At 40.9% G+C, this 25268-nt stretch overlaps 1 protein-coding gene across 4 annotated transcripts in view; it reads right to left on the bottom strand.

The window, feature by feature from the left end:
• Window positions 1-25268, bottom strand: part of LOC110521323 (chemokine-like protein TAFA-5) — a 116163-nt gene that overhangs the window by 41541 nt on the left and 49354 nt on the right. The window contains exon 3 of one of the 4 annotated variants that reach the window (XM_036968677.2): window positions 21134-25115. The exons of the other annotated variants lie outside the window; for them this stretch is intronic. Coding sequence (XP_036824572.1) covers window positions 21134-21224 — 91 coding nt within the window. The 5' untranslated portion in view covers window positions 21225-25115. The remainder of the gene's footprint in view (window positions 1-21133; window positions 25116-25268) is intronic. 4 annotated transcript variants of the gene reach the window in all.

The raw sequence follows: 25268 nt of genomic DNA, 5'->3' as shown, positions 1-25268 counted from the left end.
TTGCCAAAATCAGCATGAAATTAAAGTTATCTTGCAAATTCAGCAGGCTATGATGTGAAATAGGCTTTTAATAGTGCCGTCTTTCTCTTACTACGTACTACGTATTGTTAATGCCATCTTTGATGTGCTTTACTGTGCTTATCAATGAACACCACCTTTTTCCCCACCCCTATCGATAAAATATTTTTATAACGTTTTACTCTATGTGAACTTTCAAATGTTCCTTGTAATTAAAAAATAAGTAATGTGATATGCATTTTAATGTCTTTAAAATATATATATATACATATATGTATATATATGTATATATATATACAGTTGAAGTCGAAAGTTTACATACACTTAGGTTGGAGTCATTAAAATGTGTTTTTTTTTGTGTGAATTTTTTTTACTCCTTTTTCTACCCAATTTCGTGGTATCCAATTGTTAGTAGCTACCATCTTGTCTCATCGCTACAACTCCCGTACGGGCTCGGAAGAGACGAAGGTTGAAAGTCATGCGTCCTCCGATGCACAACCCAACCAAGCCGCACTGCTTCTTAACACAGCGCGCATCCAACCCGGAAGCCAGCCGCACCAATGTGTCGGAGGAAACACTGTGCACCTGGCAACCTTGGTTAGCGTGCACTGCGCCCGGCCCACCACAGGAGTCGCTGGTGCGCGATGAGACAAGGATATCCCTACCGGCCAATCCCTCCCTAACCCAGACGACGCTAGGCCAATTGTGCGTCGCCCCATGGACCTCCCGGTCGCAGCCGGTTACAACAGAGCCTGGGTGCGAACCCAGAGTCTCTGGTGGCACAGCTGGCGCTGCAGTACAGCGCCCTTAATCACTGCGCCACCCGGGAGGCCGTAAAACTCGTTTTTCAACCACTCCACAAATGTCTTGTTAACAAACTATAGTTTTGGCAAGTCGTTTAGGACATATACTTTGTGCCTGACACAAGTAATTTTGTGCATGACACAGGCCTGAAGGTACCACGTTCATCTGCACAAACAATAATACGCAAGTATAAGCACCATGGGACCACGCAGCCGTCAGGAAGGAGATGCGTTCTGTCTCCTAGAGATGAACGTACATTGGTGTGAAAAGTGCAAATCAATCCCAGAACAACAGCAAAGGACATTGTGAAGATGCTGGAGGAAACAGGTACAAATATATCCACAGTAAAACGAGTCCTATATCGACATAACCTGAAAGGCCACTCAACAAGAAAGAATCCACTGCTCCAAAACCGCCATAAAAAAGCCAGACTATGGTTTACAACCGCACATAGTGACAAAGATCGACATTTTTAGAGAAATGTCCACTGGTCTGATGAAACAAAAATAGAACTGTTTGGCCATAATGACCATCGTTACGTTTGGTGGAAACAGGGGGAGGCTTGCAAGCCGAAGAACACCATCCCAAACATGAAGTACGGGGGTGGCGACATAATGTTGTGGGGGTGCTTTGCTGCAGGAGGGACTGGTGCACTTCACAAAATAGATGGCATCATGAGAGCGTAAAATTATGTGGATATATTGAAGCAACATCTCAAGACATCAGTCAGGAAGATAAAGCTTGGTCGCAAATGGGTCTTCCAAATGGACAATGACCCCAAGCACACTTCCAAAGTTGTGGCTTAAGGACAACAATGTCAAAGTTTTGGAGTGGCCATCAGGAAGCCCTGACCTCAATCCTATAGAAAATGTGTGGGCAGAACTGAAAAAGCGTGTGCTAGCAAGGAGGCTTACAAACCTGACTCAGTTACACCAGCTCTGTCAAGAGGAATGGGCCAAAATTCACCCAACTTATTGTGTGAAGCTTGTTGAAGGCTATCCGAAACGTTTGACCCAAGTTAAACAATTTAAAGGTAATGCTACCAAATACTAATTGAGTGTATGTAAACTTCTGACCCACTGGGAATGTGGTGAAATTAAAAAAAGCTGAAATAAATCATTCTCTCTACTATTATTCTGACATTTCACATTCTTAAAATGAAGTGGTGATCCTAACTGACCTAAGACATGGAATTTGTACTAGGATTAAATGTCAGGAAATGTGTAAATGTACTTGGCTGAGGTGTATGTAAACTTCCGACTTCAACTGTGTAAACACATTTGCAAGAGGGAGGGAATCTGATTTAATTGGTCCTCAACTTGCGGCTCAGACACTCCATTTAGGATGAATTGTGTCAATTCTGAGTTAGCCTGCCCCAGAGCAGGATAGTTCTGAAGCATTTGTTGTCATAGAAATTAATCTGACTAAAAGATGAGCCACTTGTGTGGTACCAGTTATCCCGACTTGAACTCAGAGTTGACCAAAGTTACCTCGCTAACTCCTTAAACCAGATACATAGTATACCCTTCTGGTCTCTCTGGAGAGAAACTGCCATTTGTCTGTCGTCCTTTCCTGCATATAGGCCATAATTGTTAGGGCCTGGTAGATATTGAAGTAGGGAGAGTCCATGGGCCCATTCATAGGAGTTCATCAGCATGCGAGAGGGCACCCGCGGTCACTGCAGTGACTGAATGCAGACTTCCCAACGCCTAGGCTTTAATCTCTCCCCTTCATCCATTCATTCAGCCTCAGAAATGGTGCTGTGGATCAGCTGTATGGTAAATATACTCACACACATCCTCTCTCTTTCCCTCTTTCTCCCTGCTTCTTTCCTCTCTCTCTCCAACTTTTTTTCCCACACACATCTCCCCCTGTATGACCTTCCATGTCTTAGTACTACCCCCCTTGTATGACCTTCCCTGTCTTAGTACTACCCCCCTTGTATGACCTTCCCTGTCTTAGTACTACCCCCCTTGTATGACCTTCCCTGTCTTAGTACTACCCCCCTTGTATGACCTTCCCTGTCTTAGTACTACCCCCCTTGTATGACCTTCCCTGTCTTAGTACTACCCCCCTTGTGTGACTTTCCCTGTCTTAGTACTACCTCCCCCTGTGATTTTCCGTGTCTTAATACTACCTCCCCCAGTGTGACTTTCCCTGTCTTAGTACTACCTCCCCCAGTGTGACCTTCCCTGTCTTAATACTACCTCCCCCAGTGTGATCTTCCCTGTCTTAGTACTACCTCCCCCAGTGTGACCTTCCCTGTCTTAATACTACCTCCCCCAGTGTGACCTTCCCTGTCTTAGTACTACCTCCCCCAGTGTGACCTTCCCTGTCTTAATACTACCTCCCCCTGTGTGACCTTCCTTGTCTTAATACTACCTCCCCCAGTGTGATCTTCCGTGTCTTAGTACTACCTCCCCCAGTGTGACTTTCCCTGTCTTAGTTCTATGTACCCGTGTGACACTCCCTGTCTTAGTACTACGTCCCCCAGTGTGATTTTCCCTGTCTTAGTACTACCTCTCCCTGTGACCTTCCCTGTCTTAGTACTACCTCCCCCAGTGTGACCTTCCCTGTCTTAGTACTACCTCTCCCTGTGACCTTCCCTGTCTTAGTACTATCTCCCCCAGTGTGATCTTCCCTGTCTTAATACTACCTCCCCCCAGTGTGACCTTCCCTGTCTTAGTACTACCTCCCCCAGTGTGACCTTCCCTGTCTTAGTACTACCTCCCCCTGTGTGACTTTCCCTGTCTTAATACTACCTACCCCAGTGTGACATTCCCTGTCTTAGTACTTCCTCCCCCAGTGTGACCTTCCCTGTCTTAGTACTACCTCCCCCAGTGTGACCTTCCCTGTCTTAGTACTTCCTCCCCCAGTGTGACCTTACATGTCTTAGTACTACCTCCCCCAGTGTGACTTTCTCTGTCTTAATACTACCTCCCCCTGTGTGACCTTCCCTGTCTTAGTACTACCTCCCCCAGTGTGACCTTCCCTGTCTTAGTACTACCTCCCCCTGTGTGACTTTCCCTGTCTTAATACTACCTACCCCAGTGTGACATTCCCTGTCTTAGTACTTCCTCCCCCAGTGTGACCTTCCCTGTCTTAGTACTACCTCCCCCAGTGTGACCTTCCCTGTCTTAGTACTACCTCCCCCAGTGTGACCTTCCCTGTCTTAGTACTTCCTCCCCCAGTGTGACCTTACATGTCTTAATACTACCTCCCCCTGTGTGACCTTCCCTGTCTTAGTACTACCTCCCCCTGGGTGACCTTCCCTGTCTTTTCTTTCCTCTCAGGGTTCGATTCCTTTCCCCCCCATCTCTGATCTCAATCCTTGACTTCTACCCTCAGAAAATACTTGATCAAAGGTGCTCTGACATAGGGTAGGAAAAATAACTCTGGATAGGAAAATCACAGTGCAAAGCAGTAAGATACCAAAGTGCAGTACTGCATAAGCATTTCATATGCAGAGCATTTGAACTAAATTTGGTGAGCAAACTCTGACCTTGGATATGCACTTAAGAAAAATGGTGGCTCTACATAATCTTGGGTAAGAACTTGTGTGCTTGCCAGGGACAGGCTTTAAACTTCAGGGTTTACCTTGCTTGGGGCGTCTTATTTCAAACATGTAGATGTATTATTTGTCTCATGGCATTGGTGAAAAGGGATGGTTACCCAATCCCTTAATATGTCCCTATTGTACAGTTTATGTACTTAAGAATTACTTTGGAAACAGAACACAAAAATTATTCCTTATTAAATATGGCTAATAGTCAGTTGTTGATGCTTATTGAGGAAAAAAGCTAGTTTTGTTCTTAAGTAGAAATCAAGAACCACGTTGTTTGGAAGGAAAAATTAGCCTCAGCCATGTAGCTTATCAAACAGACACTAATCTACCCAAACATATTTTAGTGATAAGGCTGAGCCCTACTAAGTAGCCCAAAGTCGTGATGGGCGACAACGCTGGCTTTGACAAGATAAATGTGTCTTGGGTCTGTGTACGTACCGAGTGACAGTGCAACTGCTTGCTACGTCAACCACCACTCTCCACTTCAGTTAGTCCTTCGTTTTTATGGCAGTCAAACTGACAACTGTGTCATCCAGAAGAGGCTTTTTCCCCTGACAATGTCATGTTATTCAAAAACCCTCTTTTACAACAAAAAGGAATCACTGTGAAGAGCCGTCTTACTGTGAAAGGACGAATGCTACACATTCAAACATATTTCCTTGACAGGGAGCTAATTTATTTCTGATCTAATGTAAAGTGCTTAATGAAATAGTCAAGGACAATGATATGAAATGGAGGTAGTGAGAGAATCTACATGCTAACAATAGCCTTGTCTGACACAACAACGATCAGGGACATGGAATGCAGGAAATATTGGAAACATGGATGCTACAGGAACACATAAACAACATGTTCACCAAGCTTAAAAACCAAACTGACCTCCCTGTTTTGGCTGCTGGGATATAGAGAGGGCTGCTTAGAAGAGGACGTTTCCGTGGTGAACCCCTTGGAGGCCTGGGTATACTGTGGAGGGAGTCTGCCGGTTGTCTGTCCCCTTGCCAGATCATCTTGGCACTCATCCGTGGCTTACCACAGCCAAAAGGCAGCACTGACAGTGATACTTGTCCCACAGGAGTGGATTGAAAAAATGAACACAGTACAGTATCAGAAAATATGTCTGTTTCAAAGGATATGTGCCCACATACACACTTGTTTACAAATCTAAGAGTTGAAGACAGCAAGGACACCAAGCTTGTATACATTCATGATGATTTAGGCGATTAAGTAGCTTGTCCTTTGAGATGAGTCAACAACAAAAAAAATATCTGTGTTTGTTTATCAAATTTAAAAAATCTAATTTGTTGCATGTCTCTGTAGAAAAGAGAGATGCGATTTACTCGGCAATGGAGAGTGAAATTACTTGAGTACTTCAGTTCTTTGCCACTACTTCAGTTCTTTGCCACTTCTTTCACTCCTAGTGAAAAGGCCAAAGATATGCTATGGTAATGTTCCTGTCCAAATGACATATTGTAATGCAGTGCACTGGCTCATGCTTGGTTGAGTCCATGTTTTAAACAAGGAGATGTAGACATCGGCTGAGGCTCATCATGAGTCTTGTTCTGGAGGCAGCTCTGCAGAGTGGTCACTAGCTGTCACAGCCACAAAGTCATAACATCTGATTTTGAACCTAACCATAACCCTAACCATAAGTTAAGTTAACATTTTTTAATACATTTTTACAATATAGCCAATTTTGACTTTGCAGCTGGCCTATACACGGGGAAATCGCTCAGTTCTGCCTCCAAGAAAAGACTACACTAAAGCTCCATTGCTACTACTAGGGTCTAATAGGGTCTATAGCCAACTCTGATTGCTATTCCAAGACACATTTGAAAAGAGATGTCAGCTATAAAAAACAGAACGCACTATAAAAAACTTTATAGGATGAATTAAATCACAAGATCAGTCCACAGCAAAAGTGGCACAAAATAAGAGATTGCAGTTTTCCTGGCTTTCAGAATAATTCCTCCAATACGAACCCAAAAAGCATGTCGGAATCTGCAGTGTGTGTGTGTCTGTCTAGCCATAAATTAACTAACCTTGTAATTGTGTTTGACAGCCTGTATAAAGATATGACTCTGGACCACTCCAATCACTGGGCCACTCCAATCACCGGGCCACTCCATTGCGATTCCCCAGCCTCAGGACTGTATGGGAGCTAATGTATCTCATCACTGGTATTCTCACTGCTCAGGCAGCCAGTGAAAGACAGTCTGATAATGGTTATCACCCCCCCCCCCCCCCCCCCTGACTGCTCATATGGAGATAGCAGAGCTACTTCAGAAGTGTGAAGGCTTCTTTCCATGTAGAAAGGGGCTAACGTGTGACATGGAGGTCAAAAATTCTAAATGGTTGGATTCGAGTGGAATGGCATTTTTCATGTAGCTTGTGTGCATGGTTAAAGGTGAACATGAAATATGTGTCATCAGACTATGGAAACACTCCATCTACCTAGATGGTTTCATTGACAGACAAAGGTCTTTACTTTGACATAAACATACTGTGACTCTTGTAAAGCTTTTGAAAATGTATTGTGACCCACCAGGTCAACCAGACCTTTGTCTCTACTACCCAGAACATGTATTTTATTTAACCTTTATTTAACTAGACAAGTCAGTTAAGAACAGTTTCTTATTTACAATGACGGCCTACCAAACAAACCCTGACCCGGACGACGCTGGGACAATTGTGTGCCACCCTATGGGACTCCTAATCACGGCCGGTTGTGATACAGCCTGGAATCGAACCAGGGTCTGTACTGAGGCCTCTAGCACTGAGATGCAGTGCCTTAGACTGCTGCACCACTCGGGAGTCTTAAGCTGCCATCCAAAAGGAATTGGCCTCAACAGACCATTTGGGAAACACTACTGCAAATACTAAGCTCTATACCTCCTTCTGAATGACACAAACAGAGCTTTTTACTTATTCAATCATATGTTCAACAAAATTCCTGGTTCAGCACCAGTTGAAGCCCAAGAGAAAGGTAGTTATTTGCAGTAATTCATTCTGCCAACATTTAGATGATGTATGACGCATCGGTCGAAGAGCCAAAGAGGAAACTCAGTAACGGGTATCCCATGGTAACCACAGAGAACGGCAATAGCGTTCCTTCTATCTGTCGATCTCTCCCCTGCTCTCTCTACTCACCACCTCCAATTCATTCCTGTCCTTCACGCCTCCATCTAGCATGTTCCACAGAAATAAATCCGACAGACAATAGCTAAGTTTCCATCCAATTGGTGACAGATTTGAATGTGAATATTCTAAAATCGCACAAAAACAATACGTACATTTTCTCGCCAGAGATGTGTTTCCATCAAATTGACTTGGGTTAGGCTGTATATGTTGACATAATGCACATAAAAATAACTTATTTGTTTTATTTGTATTTGTCAAACAAACAGCAACCAAGCATTGATCATCATGTCAGTAGAATTAGACTCTTGATATTTATTGGAAAGGAACATCAAGCTCATCACCTTGCACTTTCACCACCCTGTGAAGTTCATCGTCATTTATTTAATCTGCAGACTAATGAACTGCATGCTTTCCTGAGTCGTAGTGGGAGGACCACACACCATGGTTATTATATCAATATTGTCATCATTTGTCAACATTTGGTTTACCGACAATTTTTCTGTTTCCATCAGGCCTGTCATGACACTTTCTTGCCTAAAAAGGTTGGATGGAAACTGACTTAAGAAAAAAGAGGAGCTCAATGGGGTGGTGATAAAGAGATACATAGAGGACTAGTGCCCCCAAGCCTGTTTTAGCATGGAAAGTGCCATGGAGGACATTCAGAAAATGCAAAAGCCCACATTCACACAACTTTAAGTTTGAAACATTGTGTCATTTCTGACTGGTCAATTTCATCATCTCTTGATCGATTCATCATTTCCATCGGTCACTTTCCAGCACAAGGCTAGCCTTTATACTACAGGAATGTTCAGATAGAGTTCTCAGAGGACTGAGAATCAAGAAAGGTTACAAGGCTCTGCATTGAACTTGGAATGAATACAAACATTGTTGCACTTCTGTGTGTATTTACTGACTGACCATTATGACTTTGAAGTCAATAATTTCTACTGTTTTTATTTCCATTTATTCCCAGTTTGACAAGGGCACATTCACTTGATATCTAGATAATAATTGTTATTCCCAACAGAAACTATTGTGCAACGTACTGTATCTATCCTGCCTATCATCTATCTGCCCAATTATTTACAATGTCTTTCAATCATCCATCCATCCATCCATCTTCCATCCATCCATCCATCCATGTTATCCACAAACCATTAGTGGGTAACATAAATTACAATAATTTAGACAAATGGTCCATGGAGTGTTACCTCTTTACAATCAATACAGTATAATGTATGCTGTACATATGCACCTGCATGTTACACCACCTTAACAAACATAATGTTGTGGTTGCTTAGATTGACAGATGGATGGATAGATGGATTAAAGGATGGAAGAAGGAGTGGATGGAAGTTGGATGGATTATTTTATTCGGATCCCCATTAGCTGACGCTATGACGACAGTCTTCTTGGGGTCAGACTTAATGACAAAGACTAAAAGACTTTACAATTTATATACATTTAAAACCATTAACATGTAGACATTTCAGACATGGGTGGATGAAGGAAGACGGATGGATGAATGATGGATGGATGGACGAAAGACATTGTAAATAAAAGTTGGGCAGATAGATGATAGGCAGGATAGATACAGTACATGAATATACAGTTATGCAATTCAGAGTCATTTGTCAAGGGCACTTCCTTGTTTAATCTGTGTTTTAGTATATATAGTATAGATATTTACTAGCAGAGAAAGAAAAGATCTGTTTTAAGCATGAAATTCAAATAATGTTAACCAGACACGCTTTCCTTACTTTGAGAACAATGCGTCTTCCATTTCCCCTATTTCAGATAGAGCAACTCCAGTCCTCGGGGGCCGGTCACACTTTTAGCAAACACAGCTGATTAAACTAATTGCATTCTAAACTGAAGATCATGACTAGTGATCAACTGGTGAAAGGCAAAAGCAATGAGAGCAAATGAACACCATGTGATGCTCTTCATTGTGGAATAAACATCTCAGGCATAACCAGGCCCACTCATGATCACAAATAATGAAATTATAGCAGGAAATGAGAGAGAGCTTTCTGTGGTGATATTGCTTTTTCACTTGCTACATAGCCTGAATCATAATATTTTCCAATTGCTTTCAGTTGGGATACAATTGCAACTGGCATGCAATTTATTCAAGGATGAGGGAATAAGGGAAAGTGACATTCATTGATATGGGATATTCATTAAAAGCCATATTTTTTTAATTTCCTCCAAATTGAAAATAGGAATAACAATCACGCAATGCACTAAATGGCCGTGCCACAAATGAAGGTTCCTTTGTTTGGCCTTCAAGTCAAAACAGGGAAATAATGATTAGGTTGAAATTGCTTTTGACATCATGCAGCGTCGGTTGCTGTTCTTCTTATAATGGTTAGTATCTCTATTACCATGGCGTGTAAACAAACCCAGACCCTATCATCTTGTGTCATGATGCTTCTTGCCCCCAATGTCAGAGATGTTTTTTAATTTTCTGAAAACATGACAAGTCAGCCATTTTGGCTGATTAAAATTGGTTCACACAACTAGATCAACATAGCCTCACTACATACATTGCATTCGAAAGGTATTCAGACCCCTTGACCTTTTCCACATTGTTATGTTACAGCCTTATTTTAAATGGATAAAAAGGTTTGTTTCCTCATCAATCTACACACAATACCCCATAATGACAAGGCAAAAACAGGTTTTACATAAGTATTCAGACCCTTTACTCAGTACTTTGTGAAGCACCTTTGGCAGTGATTACAGCCTTGAGTCTTCTTGGGTTTGACGCTACAAGCTTGGCACACCGGTATTTGGGGAGTTTCTCCCATTCTTCTCTGCAGATCCTCTCGAGCTCTGTCAGGTTGGATGGGGAGTGTCGCTGCACAGATATTTTCAGATGCCTCCAGAGATGCTTGATCGGGTTCAAGTCCGGGCTCTGTCTGGGCCACTCAAGGACATTGAGACTTATCCCAAAGCTACTCCTGCGTTTTCTTGGCTGTGTGCTTAAGGTTGTTGTCCCATTGGAAGGTGAACCTTCGCCCCAGTCTGAGGTCCTGAGCGCTCTGGAGCAGGTTTTTATCAAGGATCTCTCTGCACTTTGTGCCGCATTCAGGCCAAAGAGTTCAATCTTGGTTTCATCAGACCAGAGAATCATGTTTCTCCTGGTCTGAAAGTTTTAGGTGCCTTTTGGCAAACTAAGTGGACTATCACGTACCATTGACAGAGGAGTGGCTTCCGTCTGGCCACTCTACCATAAACGCCTGATTGGTGGAGTGCAGCAGAGATGGTTGTCCTTCTGGAAGGTTCTCCCATCTCCACAGAGGAACTCTAGAGCTCTGTCAGAGTGACCATTGAGTTCCCCGTTGCTCAGTTTGGCCGGTTGGGTAGCTCTAGGAGTCTTGGTGGTTCCAAACTTCTTCCATTTAAGAACAATGGAGGCCACTGTTATCAAGAACCTTCAATGCTGCAAACATTTTTTGGTACCCTTCCCAAGATCTATGCCTTGACACAATCCTGTCTCTGAGCTCTATAGACAATTCCTTCGACCTCATGGCTTGGTTTTTGCTCTGACATCTGTGAGAGCTTATATAAACAGTTATGTGCCTCTCCAAATCATGTCCAATCAATTGAATTTACCATAGGTGGACTCCAATCACGTTGTAGAAATGTCTCAAGGATGATTAATGGAAACAGGATGTACCTGATCTAAATTTGGATTCTCATCACAAAGGGTCTGAATACTTACATTTGCTAAAACGTCAAAAAACCTGTTTGCGCTTTGTTATTATGGGTTGTGTGTAGATTGAGGATTTTTTTTTTACTGAATCAATTTTAGAATAAGGCTGTAATGTAACAAAAGGTGGGAAAAGTCAAGGGGTCTGAATACTTTCCAAATGCACTGTACAGTATAACTATTAGTGTTAGCAAGTAATGTTGAACACTAGCTAGCTATTAGTAGTAGTAGTAGTAGTAGTAGTAGTAGTAGCTGCTAAGATCTATGCCTTGACACCTAAGCCTAAATGCTATAAATCATGATAATGATGATAGTAAGCTAAATTTTCATAAATTCCTCTTCTCTCCCACAGATTCCCATAAGATCTCAGGCTCCAGGATGGGAAATGCTTAACAAGAAAGAAACAGATGAAGACACAGAAGGGGACCATGCAACCCTAGGTTTTATTTTAAATTGTTAATCTGGTTTCAATTTCTATTCTGATTTGTACTACTATAAAAGGGGAGAAAAATACCCCATTTATCTGAATTAGCTAGGCTACTCACTATACCAGGGGTGTCAAAGTCAAATGGACGGAGGGCCAAATAAAAAAATCAGCTACAAGACGAGGGCCGGACTGTTCGAATGTTCATTGAAAAAATTTTAAATGACGCATATAGTCTAGTGAACCTAATTGAACCTACTGAAAACCTAACAAATATATTACAATATGATCAGATAAATAAAGCAATATTTTCTTATGGCTCTGTCAGTAATCTTTAATTTTCAACAGACACAAAAGACAAATTTCCTTTATATAAATATCCCCATAACATGAACATTAAATGAAAGAAACCGGTATTCAAGGCACCATCAGTAGACTATATTTTCTATTTTAGCAAAAGTGGGCTAAATTTACTTCAAAGAAAAAACAATAATAGCAATTTTCTATCATCCACTCAACTGAAATATTTTTAAAATATAATTGGATTGAAATACAAAAAAATAAAGTGCAAAAATCTATTAATCAAAAACAACACTTTGTTTAAGGAGAAGTAACATGCAGTGAAAACAAATATTAAATTTTAACTTTTAAACTTGAACTGAGTAAAAACTCTAAATATGTGATTGCACAGTAATGTTCACTTGTTTGAGGTTGAGGGTGATACTTGGTGGTGTCCCATCTTTTCCACAAGTTCATCAATGTTCGGGGTAAGGCTCTGAGCTGAAGAAATCCTCAGAATTGAGTGGAGGTGTTCAGCAGTAAGTCGACTTCTGTGTGATGTTTTGTTCAGGTTCATCAAAGAAAACAGTTGTTCACACAGGTATGTGCTGCCAAACATAGACAACGTTTGAGCAGCCTGGATGCGCAGCTGGGGCATTGTGCCGGGGAGGAAACGGGCGAACTCCGCAGCACCCACTGCCGCATATTTTGCCCTCAGTGCATCATTGCATTGGAGGTCAATCAACTCCATTTGGAGGTTTGGTGGTGAGCTTTCCACGTCAACAGCAAATGGGTTACCGAGCAGTTCCAACCTGCTTTTTTGTGCTTCAAAGTCAGCAAATCGGCGTCGAAAGTCAGCGGCAAGCATACCTATTTTATCAGCCAACTGTGTGCTCGGGAACGCACTGGTAGAGAGCTTCTCTTTCATGGTCTGGCAGCTGGGAAAGTGGCTCAAATTTTCTTTCCGCATCTGCGTCTCCCACAGAGTCAGTTTGGTTTTAAATGCCTTCACTGTACTGTACATATCAGAGATGACACGATCCCGACCCTGCAGCTGCAAGTTTATTGCATTCAGATGACTCGTAATGTCACACAGAAAAGCCATTTCACACAGAAACATTTCATCTCGGAGTTGTGTTGTGTCTTTCCCTTTGCTGTCCAAGAACAGACAAATCTCCTCACGAAGCTCGAAACATCTTTGAAGCACCTTTCCCTGGCTTAGCCATCGCACCTCTGTGTGATAAGGCAAATCACCATGCTCCGTTTCTAACTCCGTCAGAAATGCCTTGAACTGGCGGTGATTCAAACCTTTGGCTCTGATAAAGTTAACTGTGCGCGTGATGATGCTCATTACATGCTCCATTTTCAAGGCTTTACCGCACAACGCTTCCTGGTGTATGATACAATGATAAGCTGTCAGCTCACCTGTCGCGTTTTCCTCTTGCATCTTTTCCCGTATCTTCGCCACCAGTCCGCTCCTGTGTCCACACATCGCAGGTGCTCCGTCGGTTGTCAAACCCACGAGTTTTTCCCAAGGCAGCTCCATCTCATTTACACATCTTGACACCTCTTCATACAAATCATGCCCCGTAGTTGTGCCATGCATAGGACGTAAAGCCAAAAACTCCTCTGTCACGCTTAGGTTGGAGTCCACTCCGCGGATGAAAATTGACAACTGGGCAATGTCAGAAATGTCGGTGCTCTCATCCACAGCCAAGGAATATGCAATAAAATCTTTTCCCTTTTTCACAAGCTGCTCTTTTAGATTGATGGACAACTGGTCTACTCTCTCGGCAATGGTGTTTCTGCTCAGACTCACATTTAAAAAGAGTTGCCTTTTTTCTGGGCAAACTTCGTCACAAACTTTAATCATGCAGTTTTTGATGAAATCCCCCTCCGTAAATGGCCGGGCTGATTTAGCGATCTCTTCTGCCAAAATAAAACTGGCCTTGACAGCAGCCTGGCCTTGTGATTTGGCTTTTTTGAACAGAGCCTGTCGAGATTTGAGGCCTCGTTTTAATTCCTCTGCCTTTTGTAGCCTTTGTTCCATGTCCATATTCTTGTTTTTGTCCGCGTGTTTCGTTTCATAATGTCGTCTCAGATTATACTCTTTCAGTACCGCCACACTTTCTCCACACAGAAGACACACAGGTTTTCCAGCTACCTTCGTGAACATATACTCCGACTCCCACCTTGTTTGAAACCCCCGGTTCTCAGTATCCACCTTCCGTTTTGCCATTTTTGATGGGTATCTGAAAGTTAATTTTACTGTGATGCTGACGACTGCTGTGCCAATAAATATTGAAATGAAGCAGCCTACTGCTCGGTGCGTCACCTTTGCATTGTGGGAAATGTAGTATTGGTGCGTGTAAAAGATCTGCGGGCTGCCGGCTTGCTGCGGGCCGGTTCTAATAATAAATCAAGATCATCCCAGGGGCCGTAAAAAACCTTCTTGCGGGCCGGATGTGGCCCGCGGGCCTTGACTCTGACATATGTGCACTATACCAATGATAGGCTACAGATTTTAGTCACTGCAAATAAAATTGTTTTCCCAATGTATCTTTCTATTAAATTACATTTTGTTCTCACTATGTAATGCATTTTTGAGGAGAATATATGCTGTTATAAATAGCCAGAAGGTTTCCAATTTCTCTGAAGCTACATTTAAAAAAAATCTAAATATTGGTCGGCCTAACTCATTAATAAATGGTCAGCAGGTTTCCACTTTATTTAATGGTATCTTTTTAGCAGTTATAAAATGTTGGTAACTCATGTGTTAATGCTCAAAGGATTGCCACTTTAAAATTCGGTATCATTTTAGCAGTTATGCATGTGGGTAAATCATTTATAGATGATTTGAGAGTTCACTCAGAGCTTAGACATACTGTACAGTGCATTTGGAAAGTATTCAGACCCCTTGACATTTTCTACATTTTGTTAAGTTACAGCCTTATTCTAAATGGATTTTAAAAAATGTTTCCTCATCAATCTACACACAATCTGAAATAACTTATTGACATAAGTATTCAGATCCTTTGCTATGAGACTCGAAATTGAGCTCAGGTTTATCCTGTTTACACTGATCATCCTTGGGATGTTTCTGCAACTTGACTAGAGTCCACTTGTGGTAAATTCAATTGATTGGACATGATTTCGAAAGGGACACACCTGTCTATAAAAAGGTCCCACGGTTGACAGTGCATGTCAGAGCAAAAACCAAGCCATGAGGTTGAAGGAATTGTCCAGAGTGCTCTGACACAGGATTGTGTTGAGGCACAGATCTGGGGAAGGGTACCAAAACATTTCTGCAGTATTGAAGGTCCCCAAGAACACAGTGGCCTCCATCATTCTTAAACGGAGGAAATTTGGGACCACCAAGACTCTTCCTAGTGCTGGCCGCCCGGCCGAACTTAGCAATTGGGTGAGAAAGTCTGAATACACTGTACTTAAAGGCAGTATTGGGTACTCAGCACTACATAATGTACATGAGAGAAGATTCATCACTGTTAATTAAACATGTTCAGTCAATGAATGGTGGGTATGAATAGCAAAACATTCAACATTGTGGGAAGATAGCACCACCATTTCTCCAACCAAAAGGAATTACGGTTACCATTTCACAATAGAGCATTCACCATACTTGGAGTGTTGATGTACTCTGATAAGGGGTAATATGTTAGGAATAATGTTCCTGCTGAGCCACCAGGTCTATGGACATAATGGAGATTGGCTATATATTTATTGCCACAAATAAATGTCTGCACTTTGCCTAAAGTTGCAGTAAAAATAATGTAAATATATACAACTTGACAGTGTTACGTCTATAAAATGTCAGTATTCTGCTGAATTCTTTTTGCTGTAAAATCTTGATTAATTTTGTGCTGTCAACAAAAATGGGACTTAAATGGGAATTAAACTAATAACCCCTTGCTCGCTACCAACCTGTAATGTCCTGCTACGGTGCAGCTATACCACTAGATCTGTGAGCGTAAAAGAGATTTCAACTCACATGGTACAATTTGGTATCTTGTAGATAACGGAATATTTTTCTACACAATATTTTGAATATAAGCTATGATCATTATTGCGTTTTAAAATATGGGTGGGGGCAATGTACTGGTTGGGGCTCATTGGCATATTTTGGCACGTGATTAAATATATGTGTATTTGTGCCAACAGTCAATGGAAGTGTTGCAGAAGTTTGATGGTTAGTTTTGGCGATGCAAGTTGAGCGACTCCTTTGACCCTGTTCTGCAAACTTTGCACGAGAATGTGTCAGTAATGAGCTGCACTGTAAAGAGGTTATTGTCCATTTTCCAGTAACTTAATGAAAACTTGATGCTGTGAATGTCATTTCTTACAAAGCTGCAATATGTACATTTTTGCGCGACCTGACCAAATGTGTGTTATAGATCTATCATGCTTATTAAAAGCAAGTCAAAGAAGCAGTAGATCTGTTCTATGTGAGCTATTTCTATGCTTCCTGATCTCTGTTTGTGCATCTTTTACATTCATTCTCAACGAGTTCAAACACATGAATGCATCCAACTGGTATTTACGACGTCACAACTGGTAAATTCCCACCTGTCACCTTCTGACCTTAGTTATTTTTGTTATGTCTTTGTTTTAGTATGGTCAGGGCGTGAGTTGGGTGGGTTGTCTATGTTCGTTTTACTATCATTTGGGATTTCTGTGTTTGGCCTGGTATGGTTCTCAATCAGAGGCAGCTGTCAATCGTTGTCCCTGATTGAGAACCATACTTAGGCAGCCTGTTTTCACCCTTGATTTATGGGTGATTATTTTTCCGTTTCAGTGTTTGCACCATTCGGGACGGTTTCGGTTTTCATTTTGATTCTCTTGTTCTTTTGTATTTTATATTCATTTTCCATTAAATTACATTATGGATACATACCACGCTACATTTTGGTCCTCCGATCCTTGCTACTAGTCCTCAAAGGAGGAGGAAGAAGAAACCCTTTACACCACCTCCCACATGGTTACGAACTCTGCATTATATTGAATATATTGGGTAGAAAATGTACCATTATACTAGATTATCAGATTATCCGCACATGTACCCTAAAAAGTACCATTTGAGTTCCTGTGTACCTACGAAGGCACCTAATGTGTACTTTTGATCTTTTTGTACACCAGGGAACAACACTGTACCGTAACCATACTCTTATATTTGAGAGTGTGTGGATACATGTTCTTGGTAATAAATAACCATATGGTGGCAGTGCTGAGATAAGAACTGCACCAGCTATGAGGGTGTTGGCAATCACATATGTATGCTTGATCTGATTAAATCTAGACCTTAATGTCAAGTGTCCTTGAGCACAGCTACTTTTCGTTGGTGTTGTCAGATAATTGCATGATTATTGACTTGATTCCGGGCAACTTTTAGCAAAGTGAAGAAATGTATTCTTGCCAATAAATCTGTGGCCGATATCTGTCACGGCCACAGACCTGGTGGTGAAGTAGGAAATTCATGTTGCTAGCATCCAACTGGCTGTGAATTCAAATCATAGGTGTTGTTGTGTCTGTCCCAGGTGTGCTAACCAATGTTGATGTCATTTCCATTAAAGTTCCAGTCACTTCAGAAAGTGAACCAAATTCTACATTTTCCGGTTTTGAATATAATTGGAATTTCTGTGTACTTCCTGAATACAGTTCATTGTTGTACAGTATATTTACTGTAAAAATACAGTTCAGCTGTATAAAAACATAAAAAGTTGTTTCCACTATTTTCACTGGTACTCAGTTGCCGGTAACTTAATATAAAATTACAGGATTTAGAAAAAACTTGGTGCCATAAGCACATCGAAACAATTACCCTACGTTTACATGCAATTGCAAGCGAGGTGTGCCACATTAACTTGCAACACGGGCCAAAAAGTACCCAAGTGTATGGCAATTCACAGTAAATGCACTAGCGTTAAAAATGTTTGGGTCTCTTAGAAATGCCATTGTTTTTGAAAGAAAGCAATTTTTGGGTCCATTAAAATAACATCAAATTGATCAGAAATACAGTCTAGACATTGCTAATGTTGGCAGATTTTTAATGGAATATCTACATAGGCGTACAGAGGCCCATTACCAGCAACCATCACTCCTGTGTTCCAATGACACGTTGTGTTAGCTAATCCAAGTTTTTCATTTCGAAAATCTAACTGATCATTAGAAAACACTTTTGCAATTATGTTAGCACAGCTGAAAACTGTTGTCCTGATTAAAGAAGAAATAAAACTAGTTGACTAGTTGAGTATCTGGAGCATCAGCACTTGTGGGTTCGATTACATTCTCAAAATGGCTAGAAACAAATAACTTTCTTCTGAAACTCGTCAGTCTATTCTTGTTCTGAGAAATTATGTCTATTCCATTCTAGAAATTGCCAATAGTGAGGAGACGTGAAGTGAAGAGGTGACTCCGGTATGCTGGCCTTCTAAGCAGAGTTGCAAAGAAAAAGCCATATCTCAGACTGGCCAATAAAAATAAAAAGATTAAGATGGGCAAAAGAACACAGACAGTGCCTCTTCCTATTCTGGTTAGGGCCAGTTTGCTCTGTTCTGTGAATGGAGTAGTACACAGCGTTGTACCAGATCTTCAGTTTCTTTGCAATTTCTCACATGGAATAGCCTTCATTTCTCAGAACAAGAATAGACTGATGAGTTTCAGAAGAAAGTTCTTTGTTTCTGTCCATTTTGAGCCTGTAATCAAACCCACAAACGCTGATGCTCCAGATACTCAACTTGTCTAAAGAAGGCCCGTTTTATTGCTTCTTTAACTAGAACAACAGTTTTCAGCTGTGCTAACATAATTGCAAAAGGGTTTTCTAATGTTCAATTAGCCATTTAAAATTATAAACTTTGATTAGCTAACACAACGTGCCATTGGAACACAGGAGTGATGGTTGCTGGTAATGGGCCAATCTGCTGTTTCCAGCTACAATAGTCATTTATAACATTAACAAGGTCTACACTGTATTTCGAATCAATTTGATGTTATTTTAAAATGGACAAAAAATTGCTTTTCTTTCAAAAACAAGGACATTTCTAAGTGACCCCAAACTTTTGAAGGGTAGTGTATATAGCAAAACTCTATTACTGTGGAAATGTACAGTAAAATGACACATTTTCTGAAAAATTAACAGCAATGGCTAACCGTGTAGTTTCGTGTCACATATTGAACCACATGTTTTCACATGTGGAAAATCACATGACTTCACACGACAGGTGAAAACTCGTTTTTGGTACACTTTGTGACATTTCACAAGTGAAATCCTATAACAACGTGTTTATGATACACTTTGTGAAACTTTAAAAGGGAGATCCTATGACAACGTGTTTTTGGTACACTTTGTGACATTTCACACGTGAAATCCTATGACAACGTGTTTTTGGTACACTTTGTGACATTTCACACGTGAAATCCTATGACAACGTGTTTTTGGTACACTTTGTGACATTTCACACGTGAAATCCTATGACAACGTGTTTTTGGTACACTTTGTGACATTTCACACGTGAAATCCTATGACAACGTGTTTTTGGTACACTTTGTGACATTTCACACGTTAAATCCTATGACAACGTGTTTTTGGAACACTTTGTGACATTTCACACGTGAAATCCTATGACAACGTGTTTTTGGAACACTTTGTGACATTTCACACGTGAAATCCTATGACAACGTGTTTTTGGAACACGTCACGTTACACTTCACCTGTACAATCTCGTGACAATTTGAAACCACATGTGAAAGGTTATGCGATCACGTGAAAATCCACATGTGAAACTTCATGTGAAATATCATCACATGTGAAGTTACCCAAAAACACAAGGTTTTACATGATTTCACATGTGCAAAATATGTGGAAATGTCACGTGAAATCATGTGATTTTTCCATATGGGGTATTTTTTTATGAGTGAAATTATACTGTTGTACACAATCAAATCAAATACAATCTGAGATGAGACAATACTAAGGAAGAGATCCCACACTAGGGCACAATGTGCGTGAAACCAGCATTTGACCACAATTTAGCGAGAAATAAGATGGCCCACATCCCACCAGCTTTGGAAAATGGGAGCATGTCTTACTGCATCTGCTCAATGCAAACGCAGCCACATTCAATAGCTCTCACAGCTTCAGTATGTATACACCCTCGTCCATTCCAATAAAGTTTATGAAAAAATGTATCTAATCTCATAACAAAGTTGTGAACTCGCATTTAATCACTTGGTCACATATACGGTAGGTATGGAAGAGCAATTACTTGTCACAACGGCGCTTTCTCAACAGCCTTTCTCACCAAGATCCGGAAGGAACACCGGGCGAAGTGGGATTATAAATGGTTGTGCCATATATTGTCACAAAGCCCCCTTGCACGAGAAAGAGACACACCGCGTCACCCATTACAGGCACCCCTCACAAAGCAGTGGACTACCCACCCAGGAAGGAGAGTTTGTGTGTTTGACGTGCCTGCAACAACTCTCCCCATGACATTCATTTTAATGTAATTATTTTCTGTCACAATTGCATTCACATAATAGTGGGCACGCATTTTATTGTGAATCAAAATTAAGTTAATGAAGTGTGTGCAACCACTGAGTCTGTAAATATGTGATTACAACAGACCTTTTCAAAACGCCAAAACATGTGGCTGGCATTCTATTTAAGTGTGAATGTCAGTTGCAACATCGAACCGAGTAATGTATGTCTTAGTCACAATAAATAATTATGCTAAAATGTAATTACAATTGACCCTGACATTGTCCTTCAGTGTGACTCTGGTGCCATCTATTGAAGAATAACGAAATAAATAATTTAACAAAAGACCTCTCTATTCTTGCTCCCAACACACTGCTCTCTCTCTCTATCTCTGCACCAGGCATGTTATTTATTGTAATAATACATGTTGAGATATTTTATTAAACTACACCTTACAAATCTATGAATGATTAAAATCAGTATTTTATGGGACAGGCGTCTTACAGTTGAAGCACCACCAATCCTCTTCACCCCCAATGCTTTTCACAGCCGATGTAGGCTAACGTTACTCATGAATGCATGAATAAATATAGGCTATGGTATTTTAACAGATTACCATAGGCTTGTGAAATAAAACATGTGTTTCAGAACAGTGGTCTACAAAGCCAAGAAGAGCGATGGATAAGGAATTACCTTCTTTTAGAACGTGTGAGTGAATAAGGAGGATAACGAAACAGCAGACTGCGGCTCCGGTTAAAGCCCACGCTAGTCGAAGGAGCTGCATCGTTGAGGGAAAAAAAGTCAGAAATACCGGACGGAGCGCGCGGTCTTCAGCAGCAGCAGCTGGCTACAATGACAAATCCATTCTGATCCAATGCAGCAGTGTTTAAAAGAAAAGTGAGTTGATTCCCTAAAGCTACTCCGTTGGCTTAAATTCAAAGTAAAATACAAAATAGGCACAATCCATGACAGATAATTTTTATGATCCCTTCAATTCCAAATTAATGCAACCCTTTCGTTCTTCAGATAGCCTATAATGGAGAGAAAAGTTAAAGTCGTTAGACCATCACATCATTTGAAGTGAGGCATTTTCTCACTTTAATTTAATCTGCTTTTCACCGCAAATTATTCTCTGAGCTTGGAGCGCAGTGACTCTGTGATTCCCACTCTCCGGGATAGCTAGTATGATATGAGACGGCTGCGCCACCAGAACACTTTGCAGCAATTGCGTAAAATGAAATTTGTCTCGATATTTTCCGCATGAGATATATCACTAACTAGACAGTGGCTGCCGGTTTGGGAAACGTCCATCTTCGCTGTCTCCAAGTTAGATCTCTCTTCGTCTTGTACCCATTTCGACTCTTTCCATTGTGTTTCACAATATTCCCAAAACTGATGGATAAGAAGTCAATTTGAAACCACATCAAATAGGAGCTCACTGCTCACAGACTACGCTGAGCATCAGGTCCAGTACCATGTAATGCAAATACCCAGATAACTTGTGAAATTAATGATGGGCAGCTCGTGGAGACACTGCGGCGTCACTATACTGTTCAATATACCAATACGTCTCGGGCTTGCCCCCGTTCTTACCCGCGGCTTCACGAGTGACTTTCACTGAGCTCTCTACGTGACGTCACAGCCATTAGTGTTTTATCTCCGGGCAATTCCACAGGCTGTTTTCGGTTGAGGGCATATCGGGGGACATGATTCCGTTAGACCCATGACTACCTCTCACATTTCGCACAAAGACTTTGATACCTCCCATGCATCGATGATAATTTTGGAATGTGAATGTAGTGTTGCAGCCTAGCTAGTTCCATTTAATTATTGTCCCTTTCCAGATTGAGTGCATGCATGCATTATGCACATGCCTTAGAATGCGTAACATAAAACATGTGGAGTACAGGAATAAGCTGAGGGAAAAATAAATCGGTATCATTTGAATATAGCCTACATGCATTCAAAACACCTTTATGAAACATACCAAGACACTATGAGGGTTGCTGTACCACTTTCCTGCAGTCAAATGACCAAATCGCCCTCTAGTGGCCTCATGGGTGGAACGTTATTAATATTGTTCAGAATTTGCAAAGTTGCTTTGATGATGCTTGTTTGAGTTAATGACGGAAACATTTGTGGTGGATTTTCACTCAGCAAGGTATTGGGAATATTTTCCACTTGCTATAGCTGGACCATGTTTTAAACATTACACTGGATATTTGGTTCTCTCTCGCTAATAGCTATTGAACCACACATGCCATGACTGGGGAGGATGGAGAAACAATCAACACCTATTTTTAATTCATACAAATATTTTAAGATTTTGTATTTCAATCTCCAATAGCTCTTAAACAAAGCGTGTCATGATTATGAAAAGTATATATTCTGAATCTGGGGAGAATGGAGAACAATCCAGGTGTTGTTCTCCATCCTCCCCTTTTCCAATGTTTTTGTACCTCTACTATCTTGTCCCCTAAGATAGACCTACACTATTGGCACTTCTAATGACTGTGTGCCATAATATAGTTATTTTAAGAGAGTATCACAGCAAATACGGTATACTCATCTATTGGAAAATAGTATACATTTTGTAGCCCTGTAGAAAAGCCTAACCACACATGATTCTCTGCCTCTGTATCCATGGCAGCATGGTACATATACTTGAAAAACATTATAAAAGGTCATTCTCCAGAGCAAATTATCTTTAGATTATAGGCTACTGACAAGGCTCTTTCATAACTACAATCTGCCTTTTTTGCTTTACAGAAAGCCTTTGTTGAACTGAAACGGGTACTTAATGCAAAACTAAGTACAGGTTATTTTTAAAAGAAAATGGTGCCCACATTGTTATAAATATCAGGGTATATTTCAAAAAGCATATTGATGAGTTAGGTAAGAATAAAAAATGGCTTTTCTTTATAGGAATAAGACATGCCTTTTGTTAAATAGCAGAAAACAAATCATTCAGTCGACGGTCATTCCGGCTTTAGACTATAGTAATATAGTCTATATGAATGCAGCTGCCACTGTATTGAAGCCAATGGACGCAGTTTATCATTGCGCACAATGCTTTATTACGGGCGATAGGTTCAGTACACATCACTGTATCAGAACGTAGCATAGCCTTCTATTAAGTCTCGTAATGCACTGCTCTCTTTTGGTTTATAAAGCCCTCTTGTGCAAACTTCCGCCACACCTTGCTTCATTGTTAAATTACAGGCATACGAGTCACTAGACCAGATCACAGCGATGGCTAACTCTGGAGATCCATTTGGTCTTCACTGAGTTAGGTAGATCTGTGTTTAGTTTTTTTGCACCTTGCTTGTGGAATGATCTCCAGAACTCTCTAAAGTTGCATGAATTGGTGCGGGTAGGGCAGTTCAGACAGCTTGTCAATTACTTTTTTTAATTGAGGAATGATTGTGTTTTCTAAGTTACTTTTCTTAAATTGTTTGTAAATATTGTGTTTTTATTGCATTGTAATTGTAAATATTGTGAATTTGTATGATTGTGTACAGGGATCCCTTGTAAAAGAGGCTATGGCCTCAATGGGATTTCCCTAAATAAAATAGATTTACCAAAATTAAAGATCTTGTAGTTAATCCTACATATTCGCTTTACCATTAACAAATCTGCATTTACTTTTTTTAGGTCATAAGAGCATTATCAAAGATCAGGATCAAAATGTCAATGCATTTGTTTTCACAAGCAGAAATTGAAACGTGATGATACCTTGCAGAAAACTTCTGTGGGGGCATTTTCAGGAACAGTCTACGTCTGTTGGTTCAATTATTGTCCAGAAAATTCAAAAGCAATTGACTATTGAATACTGTGTACACTCTCCAAGCCTTACACCACTACTGTGGCCTGTATAGTGTAGGGATTGTTGTATGTTCATAATACATATTTCTGCCCACACCAACCTGTTTCCAACAACATGTGTATGGAAGTTGCTGGGTCAACATATAGTCACTGAAACATAACGAACATAAACAACATTCCCTTGACACACTTTTTGTCTAACTACTATTATTACCAAACAGTTTTTCTTTCCTGCAGAATGGTGTAGTCGGGAAATAGCCACATAGCTAGCTAATAGTATGTGCCTCTCATGCAGGTCATCACATTGCCATAAGTTACAGTGCTGGCCTTCTGTCCCTTGTGCCTCTTTGCTATCGGCCAGGCTTCTCCTTCCCCACTGGAACAAGACCCAATCAGCTTCCTGGGAGACCTCTGATCTGCCATCCCACAAAGCACCTGGCCTTGTGTTGATAATGGATGGCTTAAACCACCCAGGATGCATCTGGCCTTGCACTGATAAAGATGGGCCTGGGGTGCTCTGAGGGAGACAAGGAGGCAGAGAGGGTTGTGGGAGAGGGATGGCTTCAGGAAATAGACTTCGGGGTCAATAGTTCAACGCATTAAATGTATTGGGAAGAGACCATACATTTCAATGAGGGAGGTTCCAGTTCATGAAGTGAATTTAATCTTACCATGTTAAAATGGATAATGATTGCAAAGCTGATGGATGTATAGCTCTCTGTAGGTACAGGTAGGGGACAGTTGATGAGTCCCAGTAGTCGTAACTCCCTCCATGACCACTGATTGCAGACAGGACTGGATAGGCCTCCACCAGATGACACTGACCTCCGTAATCCTGTCTGATCAGTGGCTGTGAGGGAAAGGACACAAGGAAAGGAAGTATTGAAATAATTCTAGCTACAGGCCCCTGAGGCCCATCTCTACAGATTTAACCACCAACCACTTTATCCATCCAATTCCTGCTCCTCTTAAATTAGAGCAGGGAGATTGATCGCTAAGCTTT

The sequence above is a fragment of the Oncorhynchus mykiss genome, chromosome 4, assembly GCF_057628025.1.
Source record: "Oncorhynchus mykiss isolate SJ-2025 chromosome 4, ASM5762802v1, whole genome shotgun sequence".
Taxonomy (NCBI): Eukaryota; Metazoa; Chordata; class Actinopteri; order Salmoniformes; family Salmonidae; genus Oncorhynchus; species Oncorhynchus mykiss.
This window is presented reverse-complemented; position numbering and strand designations above follow the sequence as displayed.